General features: G+C 36.9%; 1 protein-coding gene across 2 annotated transcripts in view; it reads right to left on the bottom strand.

The window, feature by feature from the left end:
• HTT (huntingtin) overlaps positions 1-22,415 on the bottom strand; it is an 87,809-nt gene that overhangs the window by 50,502 nt on the left and 14,892 nt on the right. Inside the window, exons 8-25 of one of the 2 annotated variants that reach the window (XM_064449036.1) lie at positions 21,374-21,552; positions 20,729-20,933; positions 19,829-19,876; positions 16,493-16,573; positions 15,720-16,084; positions 13,782-13,905; positions 13,379-13,497; positions 12,321-12,432; positions 10,819-10,959; positions 9,975-10,133; positions 9,783-9,880; positions 8,101-8,240; positions 7,195-7,258; positions 6,686-6,786; positions 5,631-5,777; positions 4,597-4,717; positions 4,306-4,382; positions 366-517 (exon numbers count right to left, since the gene is read on the bottom strand). In XM_064449036.1, coding sequence (XP_064305106.1) covers positions 366-517; positions 4,306-4,382; positions 4,597-4,717; positions 5,631-5,777; positions 6,686-6,786; positions 7,195-7,258; positions 8,101-8,240; positions 9,783-9,880; positions 9,975-10,133; positions 10,819-10,959; positions 12,321-12,432; positions 13,379-13,497; positions 13,782-13,905; positions 15,720-16,084; positions 16,493-16,573; positions 19,829-19,876; positions 20,729-20,933; positions 21,374-21,552 — 2,433 coding nt within the window. The remainder of the gene's footprint in view (positions 1-365; positions 518-4,305; positions 4,383-4,596; positions 4,718-5,630; positions 5,778-6,685; positions 6,787-7,194; positions 7,259-8,100; positions 8,241-9,782; positions 9,881-9,974; positions 10,134-10,818; positions 10,960-12,320; positions 12,433-13,378; positions 13,498-13,781; positions 13,906-15,719; positions 16,085-16,492; positions 16,574-19,828; positions 19,877-20,728; positions 20,934-21,373; positions 21,553-22,415) is intronic. The other variant, XM_064449037.1, reaches the window with a different exon arrangement.

Here is a 22,415-nt window from a genome sequence, read left to right as displayed (position 1 = left end):
AAGTATCAGAAAATTTTAGAAGCATATAATCTCTGTATGAACAGGAATTCAAATAGGGAAAAGTGAGCCTATATTTTCAAAACCAGCAGTAGGTGCATAGTTTTAAACAACAAGAAAAACTGATAACTCTTTGTACCCAACCTGTACTAAGCATACTGCACACTCCCTTTGGCAACTAGAGGAAAACTAGAAGTTGGAGGCAGTATCTTCTCAAACCCCCTGCGTGCCAGAAGGTCCTTCTTCATTTCTTCTGCTCAACCTTGCAAGTATTTTGTTGCATGCAATCAGAATAGGGTGAGATACAGGCCTTCTCATGCTAATGGTAAAAATATCAGGACAATCCTACTTTTCTTGTTCTGCCTTACCCGCAAGCAAGTTTCCAGTCAAAATCAAAGCATCCTGATGTGCAGAGAGGTCCAGTGGGAACCATGCTGATGAAAGGAGAGACAGGACCATGCCGGCCATTCCGATGGTGCAGCCCTTCTGAGCTTCGTCTGAAGGACTTGGCTGGGAAACACTGGAAGTTTAATTTTGGAATGTCATGACATTTTTTCCCCCGTCTGGTAAGTTTAAAGTCTTAAGAAAACTAATAGTCAAGTAGACTGCTAATCTAAAAATAATAATAAAAAAATCAGTACTACAGAAACACCCATTTAACATTCAAGTAGGACTTAAAATCTGCATCAGAGACCTGACAATACTTTGTATTCTTGAAGAGACTATACTTTTTTTTTTTTTAAATAGCAAATATCAAAGCTGCTAGTGACATCTACTGATAAACTGAAGAATTCTGTATTTAATTGCTAACCAGTATGGTCCTGAATTATCTCCAGTTAAGTCTTCCACATATGTAAGGCAGAGATGGGAGAGATAAGCTGTAGTATTGCAATGTAACCAGATATTGTTTTAAAGTGACAAGGATTTAATTAAACAATTGTAATCCAAACCATCTAGATTTATGGACTCTATCCAAGATTGTGATTTGCTGCTGTGCTCCATATTTTCCTTTACAATAACTTTAAAATCAGAATTTCCCACACAACTTGAGTTTCAAAAAGAGCAGGCAGAGATCACCAAAAGATATTTGTCAGAATACTATGCAAATTACACACATCATTTCAAAGCTGTAAGACCTGCAACCTCTAAATAAAGGGATTCTTTCAGTTTTGGTTTTTTTTTAATTAAAAAAAAAAAAATCTTCTCATGCAGTCACTCTGGTCTAATACAACTAGAGCAATTTCATGAAATGAAATTTACAGTAAGTATAGCCATTATTTTGACAAAGCTACACATGTAATTACTGTGCCTTCCTTTTTTTAAAAAAAGTATTTTCACATGCAAGTGTTGTTTATTTTACACACAGTTAGAAACCCACGAATTAATCCATGTTGAGTTGTACGGAGTTGGAATGCAGCAGTTCCAATAGCTTTTTATCACAAGAACAACAATACTTAAGACAGAAAAGAATTTTGGCAAAATTCTCATGTTGTTATATTCTTATTACCCAAAATAATAAATGTCCATATCATTCCACAGAAATAAAATTACAATCCATAACAGTATGAACATGGGCCAAAAATTTGTGAAAAAGAAATTAGAGGAAAGGGCAAAGGCTATGTCATTGCATCGCTGATGAATATTAGATGCATCTTGAAAACAGCACTTTTTAAGCTGGGTAGACATAAGATAGCCATGTTGCAATTCTGCAGTCATTTTATTTTCCAGCTAAGTACTGCTCACATCCTAACCTACTTGTTGAAACTGGACCTATAGCTTAAAAGACATCTTTCAGAACACATATGCAGAGCACACCCCACTGAAGGCTGGCAAGGGAAGAAAGGGCATGTTGACAAAGGGCACTTTCAGCCTTCTAACTTCATTTTTCTAATGTCCTTCCTTCCAACAAGACACACTGATTCTTTCCCAGTCCCCCTCTATTTCCAAAGGGCCTTCCCCTTCCTTGTCCTCTAAATCCTCCTCTGTTTACCATTCCTCCCTGTTCCAAGGCTGCCACTGTTGCTGTCGCCGTCACTTTTGTCAGTTTTCCTCTATCCACATTCTCCCGATTCCTAAAAACTCTCCACGCCTCCTCAAGTAATTTTTCTAAGTTTCTTATTTCCAGTTTCTTTAGTTTCTGTAGCTTCTTTCTTATATCTGTAGATGATTGCCCCAAAAATAGAGAAACAAGTTGTTGTCCCACATCCGAGGAGGCATCCAGGGTAGTGTATTTTCACACGGCATTTCTCAGTTGATCAAAAAATTCAGCAGGGGTCTCTTTCTGCCTGCTAGATAGCATATAATGCTGACCAATTCACAGCTCTTGCATTTTCTAATCCCAGTTTTATCCAATCTTGGTATCTTTTTAATCAGCTATAATCACGCCTGTCATTGGGGTCCCAATGTGGGTCAGTCAGGTTAATGTAATCATCCACACACCCTTGTAAAATTCCCCCAGTAATCTGGGCCTGCACATGAGTTCATGCAGTTTTTAATACTAATTGTTTTTTCTATTTCCATCATTTCCTCCAATATCAAATCTACATCTGTCCAATCAGGGTCCTGGGTTTTGGGTTTGGTTTTTTATTTATTTATTTATTTTTATTATTATTCAAGTTGTTTTGCCACTCAAGAGGTGTCGTCCCTGTATCCCCTAGCTACCTCTTTCCAGGCATCTAAATCAGTAGTAGAGAAGGGTACTTTTACTCTAGCCAGTCCTCCTGCCCCTCATAATTGAGTCAGGAGTTGTGGAGCTTTCTCTGTTCTATTCCTGGTCTGTGCTTCAACAGGAGTGAAATCACTTATTGCTCCTTCCTCCTCGCTGTTATCATCCATTTCAGATAACAATGATGGACGAGGGGAAGACAGATTAAGGGGTTGAGGGGGCAATCCCAAATCCTCGGGTTGATCCTCTATCTCCTCCCTTTTCTTTCTGGGTTTGCTATTTTCAAACATTCCTGGCCAATACTACGTGCTGAACAGCAGCATCTCCTTATTTTCTCCCACTCCTTCTTTTCACTTCTCTTTTTTTCTAAAGATAAAACCAGGGGATCTTCTGGTGGAATATTAATACCACCATCTCTCTGCCACTCCGGATGATTCCACAAAGTGGAAAACATATCTGCATATACAACCTCATCCCACTTTCCTTCTTTCCTTAAAAAAACATCAGCTGCAATACAGTGTTTTCTTATTCACACTCTCACCCGGCAATCCCCTTAGATCTTTCCAGTGTGCTAGGATACATCCCAGGGGCTTTTCTTTGCAAAATTGCAAAACCATGTTGCAATTCTGCAGTCATTTTATTTTCCAGCTAAGTACTGCTCACATCCTAACCTACTTGTTGAAACTGGACCTATAGCTTAAAAGACATCTTTCAGAACACATATGCAGAGCACACCCCACTGAAGGCTGGCAAGGGAAGAAAGGGCACGTTGACAAGCAGCTGGGGGAAGGTTGGTTTTTTTGTTGTTGGGTTTTAGGTTTTTGTTTTGTTTTTAAGATAAAAATTTGCAGTAGAGTTTCAGGATACCAGAAGTATAAAACAAGAGTAGACACGCGACAACAGCAATGAAGAAAATCAACACAAATTATGTTAAATCTATTTATAAACCAAACAGCTCTATGTGAGCACATCTTCAGTAGCTAGCTTTAAGGCTCACGTGGCACAGCACATTGATAATGAGAGGCAAGATCAAAGCTTTAGAGTTGCCAACTGCACAGGTACTCTGTTACTCTTACTACACAGAAACTCTTCAGAATTTAAGTATTTTGGGGCTATCATATACAACCTGCATAACACTTAGATACTATAGATAACTCATTTCCTGTTCCCAGGCAGTGTGCCAAATGAAAACAATTTAAATGCATCTGACACTTTTATAGTTATAAAAGCAATTATGAACCAGCTTTCTTTACCCACTGTTTTTCTAAATAAACATGAGATCCAGGTAAAAATTATGATGTTCTGATTTTAAAGAGATACTACAAGACACAATATCCTGAAGAGAAACATTAATTCAAAAGCATGGAAAATTTTCTCCTATTGCTTATTTTGTTAGATGCTGACCATATGTATCTTTCTATTATAGCAGCTGCCGCCAATCCCTGTGGTTCCAGAGGTGACAAAGTGCTGACACTTAATATCATGACAACCTGATATTACACTCTTCTGTATAAAGTTCTTAAATAACTGCTAAGATAAGCTTAACAGAATACATCTAAACCAGGACTTCTGATGCCCAAGGAAGCATACTTCCATTTTGCAAACATGACTTTAGAAGCTTGAATAACAGGTAAGGAACATACCCACAGTGCCATCCCACACTCCAGGTGCAGACTGGAAAAGTTGTGGAGAGAAGACACAGAGCTTCACAGCAGCCAAACTGAAAAAGTTAACACCAAGAACTGAATCAGTTTCATCACCGAAGAGTTAGCAATAACAGGGTATCTTAAGAGTGAGAATTAAATATACTATTGCCATTGCCAGAGTTCCAAAGCTGCAGACACCCATATAGCCAGGAAAAAATTAAAAATAACGCAAGCAAGCAAAAAAGAGAAAAGAGAAAGTCAGCCACTATAGCACCTAAGAAAACTCACCGTAAGTGCTCTTGTAGTGGATATTGTCAATGCATGGGAAATTGCTGCAATAACCCTTGAGAGATTGTTTTCCATAGTGACATCTGTTGGACTTTGCAGCATACTGTAACCTCTATACGTTCTGAAATAAAAATAGTTATACCACTAAAACATGTACTTAAAAAAAAGAAACACCTCAATCAAAAATGATTATGGCTTAAATTCCTATTGCTTATTTTCTAAGCCCCTTACAAAACACAAAATTGGAGAGCACTCTAAATACCACCTTTTTATATTTTCATATTTTTGCCTCTGTACTAGCAAAAGCAATTCAGTTTATGAATCAAATCACTTTGTTAGCAAACAGAAACAGTAGATCAACTCTCAATACCTAACAAGCTGCTCTAGAAATCACCATATACTACAGTATACAAATCCTGACTGAACGTGACCAAGATCAGGTATGCAAAAGGTAATTAAAAACTTGTATGACAAACTGATAAAAGCAAAGAGCTCCCATAAATACATACAACTCATAAGACAATCTGTCTATAAGACAAGATTTCTAAACAGAAGAGTTTAAGAAAGTATAGTTGGCAGCAAAAAATACAGCAACAAGATCACTCTCAGAATTAGAAGGCAGTAGACTTCTGCAACCACAAACATTAAACAGGATGCGAAGAGTTATAAATCCCAATCAACATACAGGAAGAACAATAATGTATACATACGATTAGCTTGCAAAGCTGCACTTACTTGTGCAATTTAATGGACAAATAGGGTGATCTCACGATGAGTAGAAGATAAAGTTCATCACAGAACAATGACTCCCTACAATCAACGTGTGAGCATGTCACTAGTAACTCACACAACCAGTTTATCCTTTAAACACGAGTCTGTTTCTGTGGAGCCTAAAACTATCACAGATGCTCCTACAGACTGGAAAAAGAATTCATAAGCACACGGGTTTGCAGGATTTAAATATGATTCTAGGCATTATGAATTGAAATTTGGGTCCATGTTCCTGTTAAAGCAAAACAAGTCACGTGACATACCTGGTGACAGTGCTCACCGCAAAGTGAGATGGAGGCTGTGTTTCATGCATTAGTAGTTTCAGGTAGACACCACTTTGGTCCCTTGCTACTGCCACAACTGGATCAGCCTGTCCTTGATCACAGTTATAAAATAGCTTTGGGACAAGCCTTAATGACAATTGTCAAAAGGGAAAAGTATTATTCAGAAATTATTTAATATACATTTTAAAGTACATTTAAAATACAATTCAGAAAGCTGCATACACTAATTATAGATACCAAATTTTAAGTAAAAACTGTTACTAAAACTCATAATGTTAAGCTGAATTCACCTTTCTACAACTGCTCTTCATTATAATCAAGGAGCTCAAATCAGGAGAAAGGAACTGCTCTAAATGCATGGTAGTTTAAAAACAAAATCTTTTATAAAAAGATACCTACCTATACACACTACAACCCCTGCGCTAGACAGTATTCCTCTCTGTGTTCCCCTGTCTCCCCAGATGTTTTCCCCATGGATATCTGTGCCAACTGAAAACTAATTTCTACCTGAAAAGGACAATTTTTCCACCACCTGATTTCTAATGCAGCAAAACTTAAACATACAATAAGATCCAGTCTTCTCGAACGACATTTTCAACTTAGACAACAGTGAAAAACTACAGTACACATTCTGATAAGTTCAATGACAAAACTTCCAATGAATGCCCACACTGGATGTTTCAAGGGGCTTCTGTAAGCTTGTAGATTTCTTGGGCAGCCAAGGTTGTTCACGATACTGAACAAATCACTTCAGAAAGCACAAAACTAACTTGAGGAAATTGAATCTGAGAGTGACCCTCAGAATGGAATACAGTTAAACGTAATTGTAACGCTAATAAAAAGGCACAATTGCCTGATGATTCAGAATGATGCATGTTCCAGGCACCATAAAGCTGCATTTGTCTCCCATCCCTCATTGAAACAAAAATATAAAAACCTCATTAAGCGATTATTTTAATCACAGGTACACAGTAACACGTCAATATCTTTTTAAACTCCTTTTCTTTTTTAAAAAATAAACCAAACATATATACCTCATTAAAGAAGCTGCAGCTACATGTCTTACTCTTGGATCTTCATCTCCCAGCAGACATATCACAACATCATTAAGCACTCTCTCCTGAAGTTTTAGTAGCTAGAAAATAAGTCAGCACAGTAAAGTGAATTGAACATTTTCATCATTTGACCAGATTGTTGTAAGATAGTTATCAAATAAGATTTCATCCTTCATGTAAGTCTGCAAGACCTTTACTGTAACATTGCCAGATACACTATTTAAATATATAAATGTCAAAAATGTTTTGCAGTTTAAAAAAAAATCGCAACAGAAACCACACACACACACACACACCAGAGAACACTAAGATATTTGAATCTCAGTAGTAAAGTATCTTTACAATTGTAAAAAGTCTCAGAACATGCGCCTACTTATACAAAACAAACTTACGATGATGAGTGTTGACAGAATTAAAACATGAAGTGCTGAAATTGCACTGGAATCTTAATCCAGAAACACAATATACTGACTGAATAATTTACTTACACCAGTATAATGATGAACACCTCTGTGCAAGCTCTCAGTTTTTCCTTCCAAGAAGCTGACTAGCCTATAGTAAAATAGAAATTAAAGTACATTAGTTAACATTAAAGGTTATTTCTCCTTTCTGTGCTCTGAGGATTCTTTTGTTTGTTTGTTTGTTTTAAAGCAACCACTGCAGGGAAGATGCAAGAAGTGAACACACTTTTGGCTACCTTTAGAAGAGGCAAACTATTTGCTAAACTACTATCTGGCTAGTGTAACAGAAGAATTAATTTAGCTGAAAAAATTACACATTGTGATTGCAATTGTATTTTTTTCCTATGCATGTAAAAATCATATTGTTTTGAAAAGATAACACGTTCCAAATATCACTACTCAGAAAGTCATACAAAATTGGACTTTAACAACTTGAAGAATTGTCCTATAAACACCTCTTGTCTTTCAGCTTGGAAGAATCTGTAGAGAATAAGGGAATGCAAGAAAAGGAAGTAAAGTCATATTCATTTCAGTATAACAAACTGAGCAAGAGAGCTGAAAATAATGCAGAACAAGTCAGTGACTTTTTCTTTAACACACACACACACACACACACACACACCTGGACATGAAATACAGGTTTGTTTCCAGATATATAGCCTCTCTCTGATCACAGATTTGCAGAAGACTGGGTAAACCAGACCACCGAACTAGAAACTCCTATTCAGTGTTACTAGGACTGGGCTTGGTAGTGAAGACAATGGTAGCCAAACAAAGGAATTCATACATTCCTTATACAAATGATTGGTCTGAATTAGTTCTATGAAAGTTGTTAATGTTGTAGAAGAAATTGCTCCATTTTGCTTCAAGTTTCCTATACACACCATCTTTGCACTGCAGCTACAACACACATGGGAAAATATAAACACTTACCGAAAATCTACCTCTGCGAGTGTTTCCAGAAGTTCTGTCCTTACTAGCCAGTATGAGCTATTCTTCAGCGTAAGGAGGTCAACGATTAATTGTAAACCAAGTTCACTGTAACTGCTACTACATAAGCTCATAATGCAATGCTGAGAAAAAAAAAAAAACAAACAATAATCTTCGGTTATATTACAGAAGAGGTTCTCTGAATCAAAGTATGTAGGTATCTGTTTAACTTAGAATACTAAAAAAAACAATTATTGCTTAAGGGCTCGGAAACAGTACCAGAGCTGGGTATTCTGCAAGGCTAGGACACTAGCTCCATGTGAGCTGCTAGAACCTGTTGCTGAATTTAAACTCTGAAGAAGAACACAAGCCTCAGATCAGATGACAATCCTCCAAAGAGTAAGGTCTAAAACTCACAGGGCTTAAACACCACAAGCACTATATTCTTATCTGTTCAAAAAACAGTCTCTCCTAATTTCCACTGAGTATTTTTAGACACATGGTTCTGGTTTCCAGAGGTTCCTGAATAAGTCATACCTCCTCATTTTAATAACCGTTCAACTATATGCAGTCTATAAGATCTTTGGAAAGAGTAACAGTACTCTACACTTCTATGTCTTATTTAACTACATGAAAATGTACTTTCTTGTTTGGGGATTAACAACACAAAATGCTTTTGAACATTCCTGCTGAAAGGTCTGAAGTCAAGGTACATTATATCCTGGAGAAAGAGAAAGTCAAAATTGACTAGTATAAGTTGCCTGAACTGAACAATTCTAGTGAAGTCTTCTAAAAAACCATAATCATAAGTGTAATCATACATGAAACGATTATACACAAAGTAATAAGATCATGGAACAGAAGGATAAAAAGACAGCATCATTTAACTAATTGGATTTCCTTCGCTCAGCTGCATCACAGACTCAGCACATGAAATCACACTTCCCATACATTAACTATCCGCATTTTACTAAAAGCTATGCTTTGCCTCACTGACCTATAAGCTGCAGCAGAGCCAGCCACCCCGTGCCTCTCCCCAACGCATTAATTTCCCATGGCCTCCAATTTGTCCTCAAGGAAAAGCTCACTCCTTCACCCCTCTGTTTTTCACAGAACACCTTCCACAGATTTTTATTACAGAAACAAAACTCACATGCTCTAAGTTCCACTCACAAATTCAGCTATCATCTCTATTTTAACAACTGCCTGATGGATCTTTCACCCAATTTGAAACACTTACTTTCCTGAGACTTTGTTCACTTTTAAAAATATCAGAAAATAATCACTTTTTCACTTGTCATTTCTCACATTTAAATTTGCTCTCCAAATACAGGCTACAATCAGGTGTTATATGTTCACACTTCCCTGTTTAGGCTAGATATCCTTTCTATCTAATGCTCTCATCCTATTGTTGGTTAATGTAACATTACAGATCGTACTAGTACATTTATGACTAGAAATATCGTGATTAGATTATGCTGCTACGTGATCTAACCAACATAATTATTTTCCAGCTGTTTGTTCCTTCATTTCTGTGCCTGAATTCATGTTTTCTACAATAACATTCTTGGGGAAGAAGTCATTTTTTACTCCATGTTTATATACCTGAGCATAGCAGGGTCCTAGTCAACAAATAATGCCCCTGTCATCTGTAGTGATGCAAATAAATTGCTACTTCTGCTTACCCTCACAGCTGTACAGGCCAGTTTGCACGTAACAGAGGACTCATCTTTCAGTGTTTTCTGTAACAGAGGTATGCAGTCTACCAAGGAAAAGAGATTTCCTAACAGAAAAAAAAGAATTCAGAGCAATGAGACAAAAGAAAACTTTGGTTACATTAAAAAAAAAAAAAATACACCCTCAAAATGAATTGTTACCTGTTGAGCTTCTGACATTTATTAGCCATTTTTCCACATCAAAGCGGGATTTAATTAGAATGGAGTTGACAATTGTTCCACACAGAATGGCAGTAGCTCCTCTAATCTGGGGATCTCCATGGTCAATGTAGTTCAGAATATCTGACACATACTGCTCCTCTAAGAAAATAAGTTACAACTACTTTATTTTAAAAATACTAGTCTTAGACTTAACTGATCCCTAAAAGTTTTTCAGTGGAGGTACCAATTATTGTACAATCAATGACAGCATATTCACAATACGCCTGCGTTTGTCCTACCTTTCAGAGATCTCTTGCATGTAATCTACAGATCATTCACACCATCCAGACCAACGATCCCATATAAACACACTAGTGGTTTATTTCAGTTGTACACAAAATTCTCTGGGGATATCTAAGAAGAGTTTTGGTCAACACCCCACCTTTGCCACCATCAGTATCAAGCCAGCTGAATATTCCAGGTCCCTGCTGATCATTTTGTAGCACTCAAAAACAAACCTAATGACTTAAAAACCATCTATAAGATGGCTTGAAATAAATCAGAAGAAACCATTTGTAAGATAAACAAACTACTTCTATATAGCAGTTGTACTAAAACAGCTTCAACTTGTCAGAAGCTGTACAAGCTCATCCACCAAAACTTAACTCTTACTACAAAAAAACCCCTCACCATATGTGCTACTAGCGCAGACACCACATTCATTCCAATTGGTGCAATATTTGTTTGCAAACACTGAACTGGATTTAGAGTTTTCAGTATAGGTGCTGCCTTACTTGAGAACCCGAACACACTATTAGAATGGAATATGTGAACTGCAGCATACCATACTCTTCTCCCATTGCTTCAAGGGGCGTTTTATACAGTTTGCTGAAGAAAGACTCAGGGTAAAGCGCAACAGCTGCTCCAACACAACTTACTGCCAGGGCTTTTACACTGACTCTCACATCTCTATCAGGAACTAAAGCTGGGGAGAAGGAAAAAAAAAAAAAAAGAGGGTGGGGAGGGTTTAGTTGTATTTAAAATCTTCCTGAAATGGTTTTAAGTTAATTAATAACTCTGTATGATATAAATAGCTTAAGTCTGGACAAAAAATATGAAGGCAGAGCAAGTAGTTCCAGTTTATCAGAGGCAACAGCAGTTATATATGGCGGGTTTTTTTCTAAATAGAAAAAAAAAAAAAAACCCTAATAACCCCATGCACTCCAAACTCATGAACAAATAACATTTTAGAAAAGGGAAAAAGGACAAACATCTTCAATGCTCACTTCAGTCACATATGTAATGACATATGCACACATGCCTGTGACACAGACTTTCCAGTGAAAAAAGCAGAAGCAGCAGCGTATGCCATAAATGCTTTCTGGAAAATCCCTACTGACATTTTATTACTGTGCTAAAAAAGGTAAATAATTCCTCCTTTGAGCCCCAACATTCTTCTCTAACAATCACTTACTGTCAAAAAGCTTCTTTTTGTGACAGTCACACAGAAAATACACATGAAAAATTACCACAATAACTTATGCAAATGCTATAAGATGTTAAAAGGGGAGAAAAAAATTCAATTTGATATTTCAGTGAGGTCTTTGAAAACCTTAGGTCAGTTCTCTTTACTACAGCTGAATCATTTAAAACCTGAAGTTACATTTCCCAAACACAAATGGGTACACAACAGCACTTCTACCTGAACTCAATTCAAAAAAATTAACATGGAATTCAAACACAACTGAGTGATAAAGCTAGAAGAGATAACTTTAATTTTGTTTTAATTAAAACAAATTAGGCATTATAAACAAAAGAAGTTGTAAAAATATTTAGTACTTGAAAGAACTATATTCTTCTGAACTTTTTTTAGGCATTTCCACAGAATGGACTGCAACTCAGAAAATGGTTTCCTTACTGAGGTATTGATACTTTTATGGTGGACAAACTGGGCACCCAACAGTGATAAAAAAAATACTGATATTAGATTGTCTTCGCAGCTTCATACAATCTATAAACTGTCACGGCCCCACAGGTTAAGTCTCATAAGAATTTAAAAATCGTAAATGTAATTAAGTATTTGACTTACACTGTAAGTTACCATAACACTTCTTTGGATGCCCAATGGTTCAAAACAGGATTAATTGTACAATGGCATAAATTTGTAAGTGTTTTTTAGGTTTTTCTGTACTCTCATGTGATCATCTAACTCAGGACTGTCATAGAAAGACCCCACCCATGAAATCTCCAACGAAGTGAGAATAAAAACCGGACAGAGTAAACTGATCATATTTCCAACTTTGTACATTGACACAATGAACCAATGAGTCTTGAACAGAAACTTACCTCCTTTCTCCCCAGTAAGTAGAAAAGAGGCTGACAGAAGTCTAACGCAGTGCACTAAAGGAGCAGAATTTCTGTCGGTATAGTGACCTATGTCTCCCTTTACCCTGGAGGGCTATTGAAAGCAAGTCACAAATTTTATATAGATAAAAATCAATCTTCAACTTAAATAAAATATTAAGCACAACAAGATTTAGAAATACTGCATGCATACCAAATGTATAAAGAGTATAATACAAAATGTGTTTAATATATATTTAAAAAAAAAGCTTTAAAGTGTAATTCTTCTAGGAAGTTTGTATCCAGTATCAGAATTAGTATAATTTTATCACAGAAACAAGAGCCATTCTGTCAATTTTCTGAATTACCCAGACTTGCTGTTTGCATCTGAAGGAGTCTGATGAAACACTTCTTGTCAAACAATGATCTTTGGAAACTCTGTATGAGAAGCAACTTAATTCTTAAGTTGTTTCCAAAGAAGGCTAACAACCTTCTCTAGTTTCACATTTAGAGTTCCCCAGTAGCCCAAGCCAATCTAACCCTGCCTGCCACAAACCCAACTCCTTTTGCCCCAGCTTAGAACAAGGTCCAAAGCTCAAGTCAAAAACCGTAAGAGGAAATCAGTAACCTGCAGTTAGAATGGCATGAGTCTCTCCGCAGTCAGAAAGGCTCAGAGAGTAAGACAGTAACTTCTGAGGAGACAATAAAGTTACCTACACAGCTAGCAATCAGCACAAAGGTATTTCGGGTAACAAAGTATCAGTGTACCCTACTAACACACAGACAAAAGGGGGTTGTGTTCTCGGCAGATTGTGTTCTGTTATGGCTTTGCTGGTGATTGCATTCAAGGTATCAACATATGCATATTCACTTTATGTTAAATGAAATTCAGGCTATAACTCAGATTTACTATTAAACCTGAGTAATTTTGACCTATAATGAAGCACACCACGCATACAGGCTACCCACATTTACCACTAATTTACATGATCGTAACTGTAAATTTATTTTATACTTAGTTGTTTTAAACTTTAAACCAGATCACTGTGACTAATTCTCACCTTATTTTCCTGATCGCCAGGATCTGCTACATCTTCTTTTGATGTAAATCTATCTACACTGCTATCAGAAGGCTGCCTACTATGGCTCATGGTTTTCAACAGGTGAGGCTGTTGAAGAGCTTTAGAAAAAGGCAATTCATTAAATACTGTTTCAGATGCAAATTAAAAGTACTTAAATTGAACATAATTATACAAACATGAAAAAAAAATTAGGAGTGATCAAAACAAATGATTCATTATAAGTGTTGAAATATATTCCTTATTTCACATTTCAATCTAGTTATTTGTTTTTCATATCCATTATGTGAGTCTTCAGTCCCTTGGAAGTTAAACAGCGGACGCACCTTAAAGGTGTCACCAATTCTCTCCCCCCCCTCACCCCACCCCCCATTTATCAACATACCAATAGAAGAATTTCTGAAAGACTCTGATGAATCATCTTGGAGAATATTTGCAGCCTCGTCTTCCTCATCCTGCAGCTGCCCGATTTGCATTCCAGAATACTGTCCTTCAGCACCCTCCAAAACCTACACAGTGCAAGGACAGGACTTAAAATAACTTAGCTTAACACAATATTAAATCTCAAACATGCAGTGTTAGTAATCTAGAAACAATTTGAAAGCAAATATGAGCCTGACAAATATTAGTGTACAGCTGCGTGCAGGCCTGAAAGCAGTTCCCCTCCTCCCCCAGCGTTTGGGCTATTAGAGGCCATAGTTACGTGGGACAGTCTCCCACTTGAGCCACGAACTTGGACATTAACAGCAAGAAAGTAAAACGCTTGGTGCGCTGCCTCCCCTGCAGCTCTCCTTGCTCCCTTCTTCCAAACACAACTGTCCCCCTCTCTCAGCAGTTACAAATCACAGCCAACACCTTCACTGTCAAAAATTGACCTTGTCCCTTGCTGTCAAACTCTCCCATAACCTCACTTGTCCCGGATACGTAAAGTCAAACTGAGAACACACTGTGTAGGACAAAAAAGGACATTAGGTTTGAATGTATTTTAATTCCTTCACTCTAAACTACTAAAATGAGCACTTCTAGAAGACAGTTTGACCCTTCATACCAATGCAACATACAGACAGTAGGTACATAACCATAAAAGACAAAAAAATTTAAAACGTTAATAAAAGACAGTAAAAGTAAAAAAAAATTTCATTGTAAGTTAACCGGAAGACACAAGATACTTCTTCAGTTACTCAGTGACTTTATAAGCAGCTGGAAATTGTTCATTAAAAAGCCCACGTGTGGGTAAGTGGGACAATCACTTAGCCTGGCAATTAGGAAGAAATAATTTTTACTTGTAATTGCTGCTCATAAACAGTATGCAAACTGACATATGCAACAGTCTGACAAGAATTTGCAAGAAATGCATCTTGTCAATAAACGCAACTTGTCAATAAACACCTGCTCACTTCTGGCCCTGCATTGCTTACATTTAAGTCAGAGACAGTGAAATTATCATCACTCCTTTGGTTCTTGAATCCTCACGCTTGCAGGAGCATTTGCTTATGATACTTGTAAATTTACCATTTGTTGTACCAGTAAGAAACTATTAACTCTTCCAAAGGTACTATCTGCAGACATAAGTCAAAAGTTTGATAATGTCTGAAAACAAGAACTTAAGAAATTTTAAGTTTTCTCCTTTTTGCATTTTCTGCTCTTGTTCCCAGTAATTATATTTTTGCTGTTTTTCTTACAAACCCACAATACACTTGCCTAAGTGAGACAAATTCTTAGAATAGCTACATTGTATGCACATTTCAGGTATTTATTAGATATGCAACTGCTACATCAGTAAGTCATGCAGTATTTGATCATTATAGGAGAAATCCTTAAAATTGAATAAAAAGGAAAAAAAATTAGTTGTGTTGCTAAGTGAAAAAGCACAGGCAGAAAACAATGTGAAGCATCTGGTTTCAAAAGTATTCCACTATCATTCCAAATAGACAGTTCACCCTTTAACACTTCCATTAGTCCTCCTGCATCAAACCAATTAAAATATCTATACAAAAGGAATGATATGCCACTAAGAGGATATATTTATGCCAAGCCTTTGATACTGATATTCTTCCAGTGACCGACAATCTGTTAACGCCTTCATATGACCTATTACAGCTCTGTAGTTTTTAATTATTGCTGAAGTGAAAGTGTTAAAAGGAGGTCAAGCTCTCCAATAGAGGTGTGAGCTGCTGACCTTTCCATTGTTACTAGCTGAGGATGGAAAAGTAGAAGACGAGTAAGTAGATGAATCCAAGTCTGGGCCCTCCATGGAAGAGCTCTGAGATATGTCGGGCCCCTCAGTAGAAGGGGATCCCACCTCTGCCCGTTGCACACTTACAATTTCAGAACTGTCCGAAGGAGTTACAGCAGAGTCTGGACCTTCTGTAGTAGTCTGAGAGCTATCACTAATTGGTGAGGAAGCCTGTGTACCATCATTCAAGTCCACAGTGGGATCTGACTGGACAGCACTGATCTGGCTGGAGCTTCGACTAAGCACATCATCATCTTCTCCTTCAGTAGCTGTACTTGTCAAATCACAGCTTGTCAGGTCTACAGAATCTGACTGCAACGTATGTTGAGACCGTGGCTGCTCAGTAATGATATCATGTCCGGTAGAATCAGCAGCCGAACTCCCTACTGACCCAGCAGTCGATACACCTGATGAAGAAGCTAGTTCACTGCTTATCTCGCCCTTCATAGAAGCTGCAAAACACAGACAATTTTTAGTCAATTCAGTGTTTAAACTTGTGTTTTACTCTTGATATGGACACCACAGACGTAGTCAACTAGGCTAAGGGAAGCGTATAACTAGACAGTTAAATTACAGGTAGAGAATTAAGCATCTGTAAGATGCCATTCCATCTATACCAGTAGCTCAGTATGACAGCCTACCCATCCAAAAAAAAAAAAAAAGCAGTCAACTTCACTAGGTAAGTTTTATACCCAGCAGTATTTATGGTTTCAGTTTTGTTGGCATGTCTTTCGAGTGCCTATCCACTTCCTAGTCACCATAACACACCGCTTTTATATTTTACATAGAGCAATAAAAGAATGGATTTGTAATGTGTAATAACACAAGTTGATTGCACTGCTAAAGAGAAAGCCAGCTACCTGCAAAGGATGCAGTGCTGACATCTGATCGGGTTTCAGGATCATCCTCCAAACCTTCTTCTTCACCAAGGAGTATTTTACCTGAGAAGTGATATAAGAAAAAGGTTTAATTTTCCAAAATTACAGTCAACTTGAAATGTTGAACAGCTGAAGTCAGTTAAATGTGAAATCTCTTTTTTAAAAGTTTACCCAAATAATTTTTCAAAGCTGTGACAGGCAACAGATGGAAAAGAGAGGAATGAAGAAAGTGAATATCCAGTCCCTTGCTATCTGATCAGGAGAGCAACACAGAGTAGTGACAAGGAAACACACAGTTAAGTAATTTTATTTAACAGTGTAACCATTCAGGAAACTACCTATGACCTTATTCATTCCAGTTTATTTTTGTGGACTATGTTTAAGACCTGACTAATTTCATCAACTATGTCCTATTACTAAGGACTGTATACCTGGCATCTGGATGTCTGCCCTCAACAAAAAAGGACATTAAAGCACTTCATGTGATAGAATAAATAATCTCTCCCTCCTTAAGGCTATGAAAATTATCAAAGGTTATTTGCAGTTTGGGGCTTGGAACTCCAATGATAACAGAATGGAAAACGCCTAAGGGGTAAGAGCACAGATTAGAAGCACAAGACAACATAAGTGGAACAGAGTGATAAACCATGGACAACAGCCACTAACATCAAGGGACTACTAAGGCAAAAATCTTCAGAGAGGCTTTTGCCATAGGGAAAATGAGAACCACTTATAACCTAACACAATCGTCACAGAGCTCTCTTACTCACAGAGTAATATCTATTTTAAATGGAGGCAGTGGAAAGAGAAAGACACCTGCAGATGCACATTGCCTGAGAGCAAACCAAGGACATAACGGCACTGGAAAGTCTGTAAATGGGACAGGATACAGAGTGCAGAAGGAGCAACTAGCACATCTTTCTGGATCTTGCAAATCACTTACTGAGAGAGAGGGATTCATGATAAATGCTTTGAGATAAGCCTGTTTTGCCATTTAGAATAAGCTTCGCTGGTAGTTTAAGATTCACTATGCAAGACACCAGTGTTTTGGTAACTGTAGGTGAATTCTTTTGCATTTTGTTTAAGTTATCAGGGGGTAAAGCAGCATTAACAGACTTTTATATTAATTTCTCTATCACAACTGCTTTCATACACAGCAGTAACACTGTAGAATTGTCCTCCTCCGAAAAGTATGTTTTACACTATTCAAACCTGTAAGGCAGAAAAGTAACCATGACATTTCCATGTATGTTCTGTGTAAAATAACAGTAATTGAGAGCTACATGCTCCTACAAAAGAATGAGTAAAATCCTGCTAAAAGTTCCCAACAAAAAGCCTGAAAGAGAGTATATTCTTCTCTAGTCTTTCTCACATTTACATCCATTTCACTGAAACAAACCATGATATTCTTCTGCTTTCCACAGCTGATCACCTTTAAAAGTAAATGAAAGAAGGAGGACACTGAAAAACACTTATTAGGCATATTAGGCTTTGCACATTTAAATGAGTATATAAAACAAGCCACAGGATTTTCTACTATTTGGAAAAAAAATTAGTTAAGATGTAGAACATAAGCTTTCATTTCAAAATGAGTTTTCAGCCTTTTTTGCAAATAATTTTCTGAAGCTGAAACAAACAAACCAACACAGGCCAGCTGCTCAAAACTAAAGTTAGAGTAAAGCAGTAAGACTGAAAAGACACAATATCCGAGTTCTGACATTAGGGTCACAGGTTTCTGTAGATCAGCCTCACTTTACCCCCCTACACAGAAAGCAGTATTACAGCCAGATAAGTTTGGCCAACAGCAGAAGCCTACTACTCTATATGGTAGCAGACTGCAAAATAGCTTCAAGTAGGAACAGGGAATAGGCTTGATTTTTCCCTCCTTTCCACAATGGAGAGCAGCAGGAAATGAACAATTCACAATTTGAACTCAAACCAGTACAAAACAAAATCATGAACAGATTTCTTCAAATTTGTTTGTGCCATCTTTTTAGACCACAAAATCTTCACACCATAATCTTGAAAGAGGATAGAAGCTGATGACTCACACATGTTTTCCCACTGAGTGAAAGGTTAGGTTTTTAACAAGTACTTTGATTGAATTTACACTATTATTAATACTTCAAAGTTACACTGAAGACTACTAACAATTCAAAGTATCAAAATTATGATTTACCAATTTTCATTTAGAAGTGTTATGCGCTGTTATTCTGATTTATTGCATTCTGTCTCACCTTTGGATGCTGCAGCAACATCCACTTTCAGAACATCCTTTCACTCCATCATTTCTAAACTGAAATAGTGCTTATGGATGCAGTGATCATTTCTGTTCAGCTCTACCCACTATTTCACCTTAGGTATATCCTTAAAGCATACAGGTATATTCCTTAAGCATTATGAGATTCCTTGCACACAAAAATGGGAGGACATATTTGGAAAAAGCGTCAGCTAGCGGCTATAATGGTCCTTAAAGTTTGTACAATCTTATTTATCTTAAACTATTTTGCTTCGAAGTTTTTCTTTTCAGTACTGCACATTTCTCTGCTTACCATGCTTGCGCTGACTGCACTACATTCACACGTATTTCAACTGCACTAGCAACATTTTGCTCACCTAAAACAGGCAATGAAACTTACACAGCTGTATCTAGAGTGATTCTAGTACTGATATAACTGGTTGTAAGCCAAGTGTAAATGTCTAACTGGATATTAAGTACAAACTGGGCAAAGAACACTTCAGAACAAATTCTATTATTTAAAATCATACTAAATTAATTGCCTATTGAGGAAACAAATTAATATAGACACAGTAAGACACAAAATGAATAGCATTAATCATCAAGAACAAAAAAAGAAACAAAAAAGCATCATATCAAAGCATGCAAACATACACGTGCATTAGTGAAAGAAGAAAAAAAAAAACCAGGCCTAACAAAACCAGGAAGATTAACTATTTTGTGAGTTACATTACAGGTTAAGTATTACCATTGAAAGGAAGAATGCCCTGTTTAAAGAGATTATTTTTAGATATGCTCTTTAAAAGTAAAAATTGCATCAATATTCATCACCATAATTTTGCCAGTGAACTACAGCAAAAATAAGAATTATACTGCTTTGACTAATTTTAGAATATGCTGACTGCAGTATCAGCATCACGTCAAAATTCTTTTAAAATTTACAGTGCTTAAGCTCAGCTCATAACACAAAGGCAGTTGTGAATGAAGACTGAAGTTCAGCAAGACAATGAAGTGGGGAGGGGGAAGGAAAAAAAATCAGAAAGGAATGCAATTAAATATTTGTTTTTGAAAATAATCACCTTTATGCTTTCTTGCAAGAACAGGGCTGCATGAAGACCCCCCTCCAGCTGCAAATCACAGAAAGTAACACATCAGGGCAAAGACAGAGCTGCTGAAATCATGAAGGAATTCTAATAGCCACAAATGGAAAAAATAAAAAAGCCCAAAGCCAGGAAGAAATAGCAAACTTGTTGCTTTTGAAGTCCAAGTTTTTTTACATTGTTTGCCATCAAATCACTTTATTTTTCTATGTCACTTGTGCAAAGTTTGCTTTTAAAAAAAATGCTCTAAATTTCACTGCTATGATTTCTTCTGGCTAATGAATTATCTTCTAATAGCAGCAATATTAGAATGATCCGTTAGTTCAATACAGAAGTCCTTAGGGAAATCCAATCAGAGACTGATTCTTTTGAAACAGGTTAGCAGCAGTTGAGAGACAAATTTTAAGAACATGCACTTCACAGACATAACACTGATAGCTGATTTTAAAAGTTACGGGTAAACTAAGTCATGCTTTAATTTCATGCTGGTTTTGGTATTCAGCAAGGAGCTATCAGTTAATAAATATTCTGATTAGATCAGCTTTTTATGAATCACAGTTGTCAGATGCTTGGTGAGAAGAACGTTAATTTGGGGGGGGTGGTAGAATCTGTCACCACAGTTAACTGGGTGTGTGTAATGAAAAACCCATCAACACAAACTGTAAAAAAATATACTCTGAGTTCGTCACTACTCAATAAATGTATACCCACTTAAAGAAAGGAGGGAAAAAACCTTTTACTGTGCGGTGGGTGGGGAGGGAAGTCATGCATAAATTAATACATTTCATTTTATCCTTCATACTTTGGCCAACACTGAGAAATACAGCTGGTGATGGTTGTTTATCTCCTTTTACTTGAATTACCATAAATATAGCTTACCTATAAGTTCCACTATGCTCCCACTGCGGTTCCTGCTCCCGGATTCATCTCTGGATACACTGACCTGTGCAATGCCCCCTGAAGCAGTCAGGGCATGGAGAAGTTCAGGTGGTGGCGTTCTAAAGAGTTGTTGTAATAATTCTAAAGCTCCTGTCACAACATTATGGTCCTGATGCTGTGTGTAATGCAGAGTCAATTCATATACCTAAAATCCAACAAAGTACTGGAGTAAGTCTCTATGAAGACAAAATATACTACATTTCTTCTCATATACCACATTGAATTTTAGTGATACATTAAACATGACTGACATTTGCTACATCTAATCTTCACCACACTTTGGTTTTGTTGATTACTATAGAAGGAGGAATAGCATCACAGAACACCATGATTATGAAGTTCTTTAGTTCCTTCGGGAACACCTAAAAAGTACTGAGGTGCATTCTTCTAGGATTTCTGGTCAGTAACACTATTTATCAATAATTCCAGTCAATAGACCAACTATCATTTGCCAAGATGAACAGGAATTTGAGAAAAAAAATGCAGGAAGTTCAACCTCAAACTAGTGCTGTATCACACTATATGCAAGATTTATTTTCCATCCAATTAGTCCTCTTCAGGTTAGGGTTATTATTCATCTTTTACCTGTATAAGTTGTTCTGGTGAAGGTGAAATCTCTGTTTCTTTTCTTGTTACACCAAAACTACCTTTGAGGCTGGTATCCTTTACTTGTTGTTGCAATAAAGGTATGAGATACCTCAGTGTAAGTAGAACACCCAGAATTAAGAGAGTAGGATGATCATCTTCTACAGGAACCAACAAGCCTGGGGGTAGAAAAGCAGCAGCCAAATCACTTATTGACAGTGGTTAGTTTCAACACTAATCCTTTTTCATGTAGTCAATATAGTAACTTCTTTAAGAAAAAAAAAAAACAACACCAAAAACCAAAACCCCACACCCCACCCAAAACCTCGCAGCAACTTAAGAATGCTTTCTAAATGTAGCAACATTTGAAAATACACATTATTTAATACTCCTGACAATGATTTAAGCAACGAGGGAGAATGGTCAGAGGACCTTGTCTCACCTTCCCTCTTCCCTACCTCTTTTCACTCAATAAAAAGACAAAAAAAGTTCCTTTTTCTTAAAACCTGATGCTTTCAGTAAGTTATCTAGACCCTCTTCCTCCCCTAACCTGTCCCCTCTCTCCACTTGGCTGTTTAATTAATGCCAAACATAATTCACACACATATATGCTACTATCCTAATGAATGACATTTATACTTTTGCCTTCTCCTTCAAATATTGGCAACCTAGTTCCATATACCTACCTGCTAATCACAGAGTCAAACCCAGAACATATTAGGAATACATAAATATAAGTTACGCAAGAAAACACAATGTTCTATGGAAAGGAAAAAAAAATCTGAATTCATGGAGTTCCTCTTAGTGCTCCTGTCTGAATTCCGTATCATTGCCAGGATGTTATAAATATCACCTTTGAGGCAGAAGAGAACAACCTGTGCACAGAAGTACACCATTTTCAAATTCAGAGTGAAGAAAGTCACTATGTGGCATTTTAACTTTTCACCCGTTCTTAAAAGAAGCAAGACTAACAGGATAATGCTTTATGTATCTGTTGGTGTTCCTTACATCTTCTTTTGCAATACAGTCTACATAAAGAACC

This window comes from Phalacrocorax carbo, chromosome 4, assembly GCF_963921805.1.
Source record: "Phalacrocorax carbo chromosome 4, bPhaCar2.1, whole genome shotgun sequence".
Classification (NCBI taxonomy): Eukaryota; Metazoa; Chordata; class Aves; order Suliformes; family Phalacrocoracidae; genus Phalacrocorax; species Phalacrocorax carbo.
Note: the sequence above shows the minus strand (reverse complement) of the source record. Positions and strands in the feature narration are given on the sequence as shown.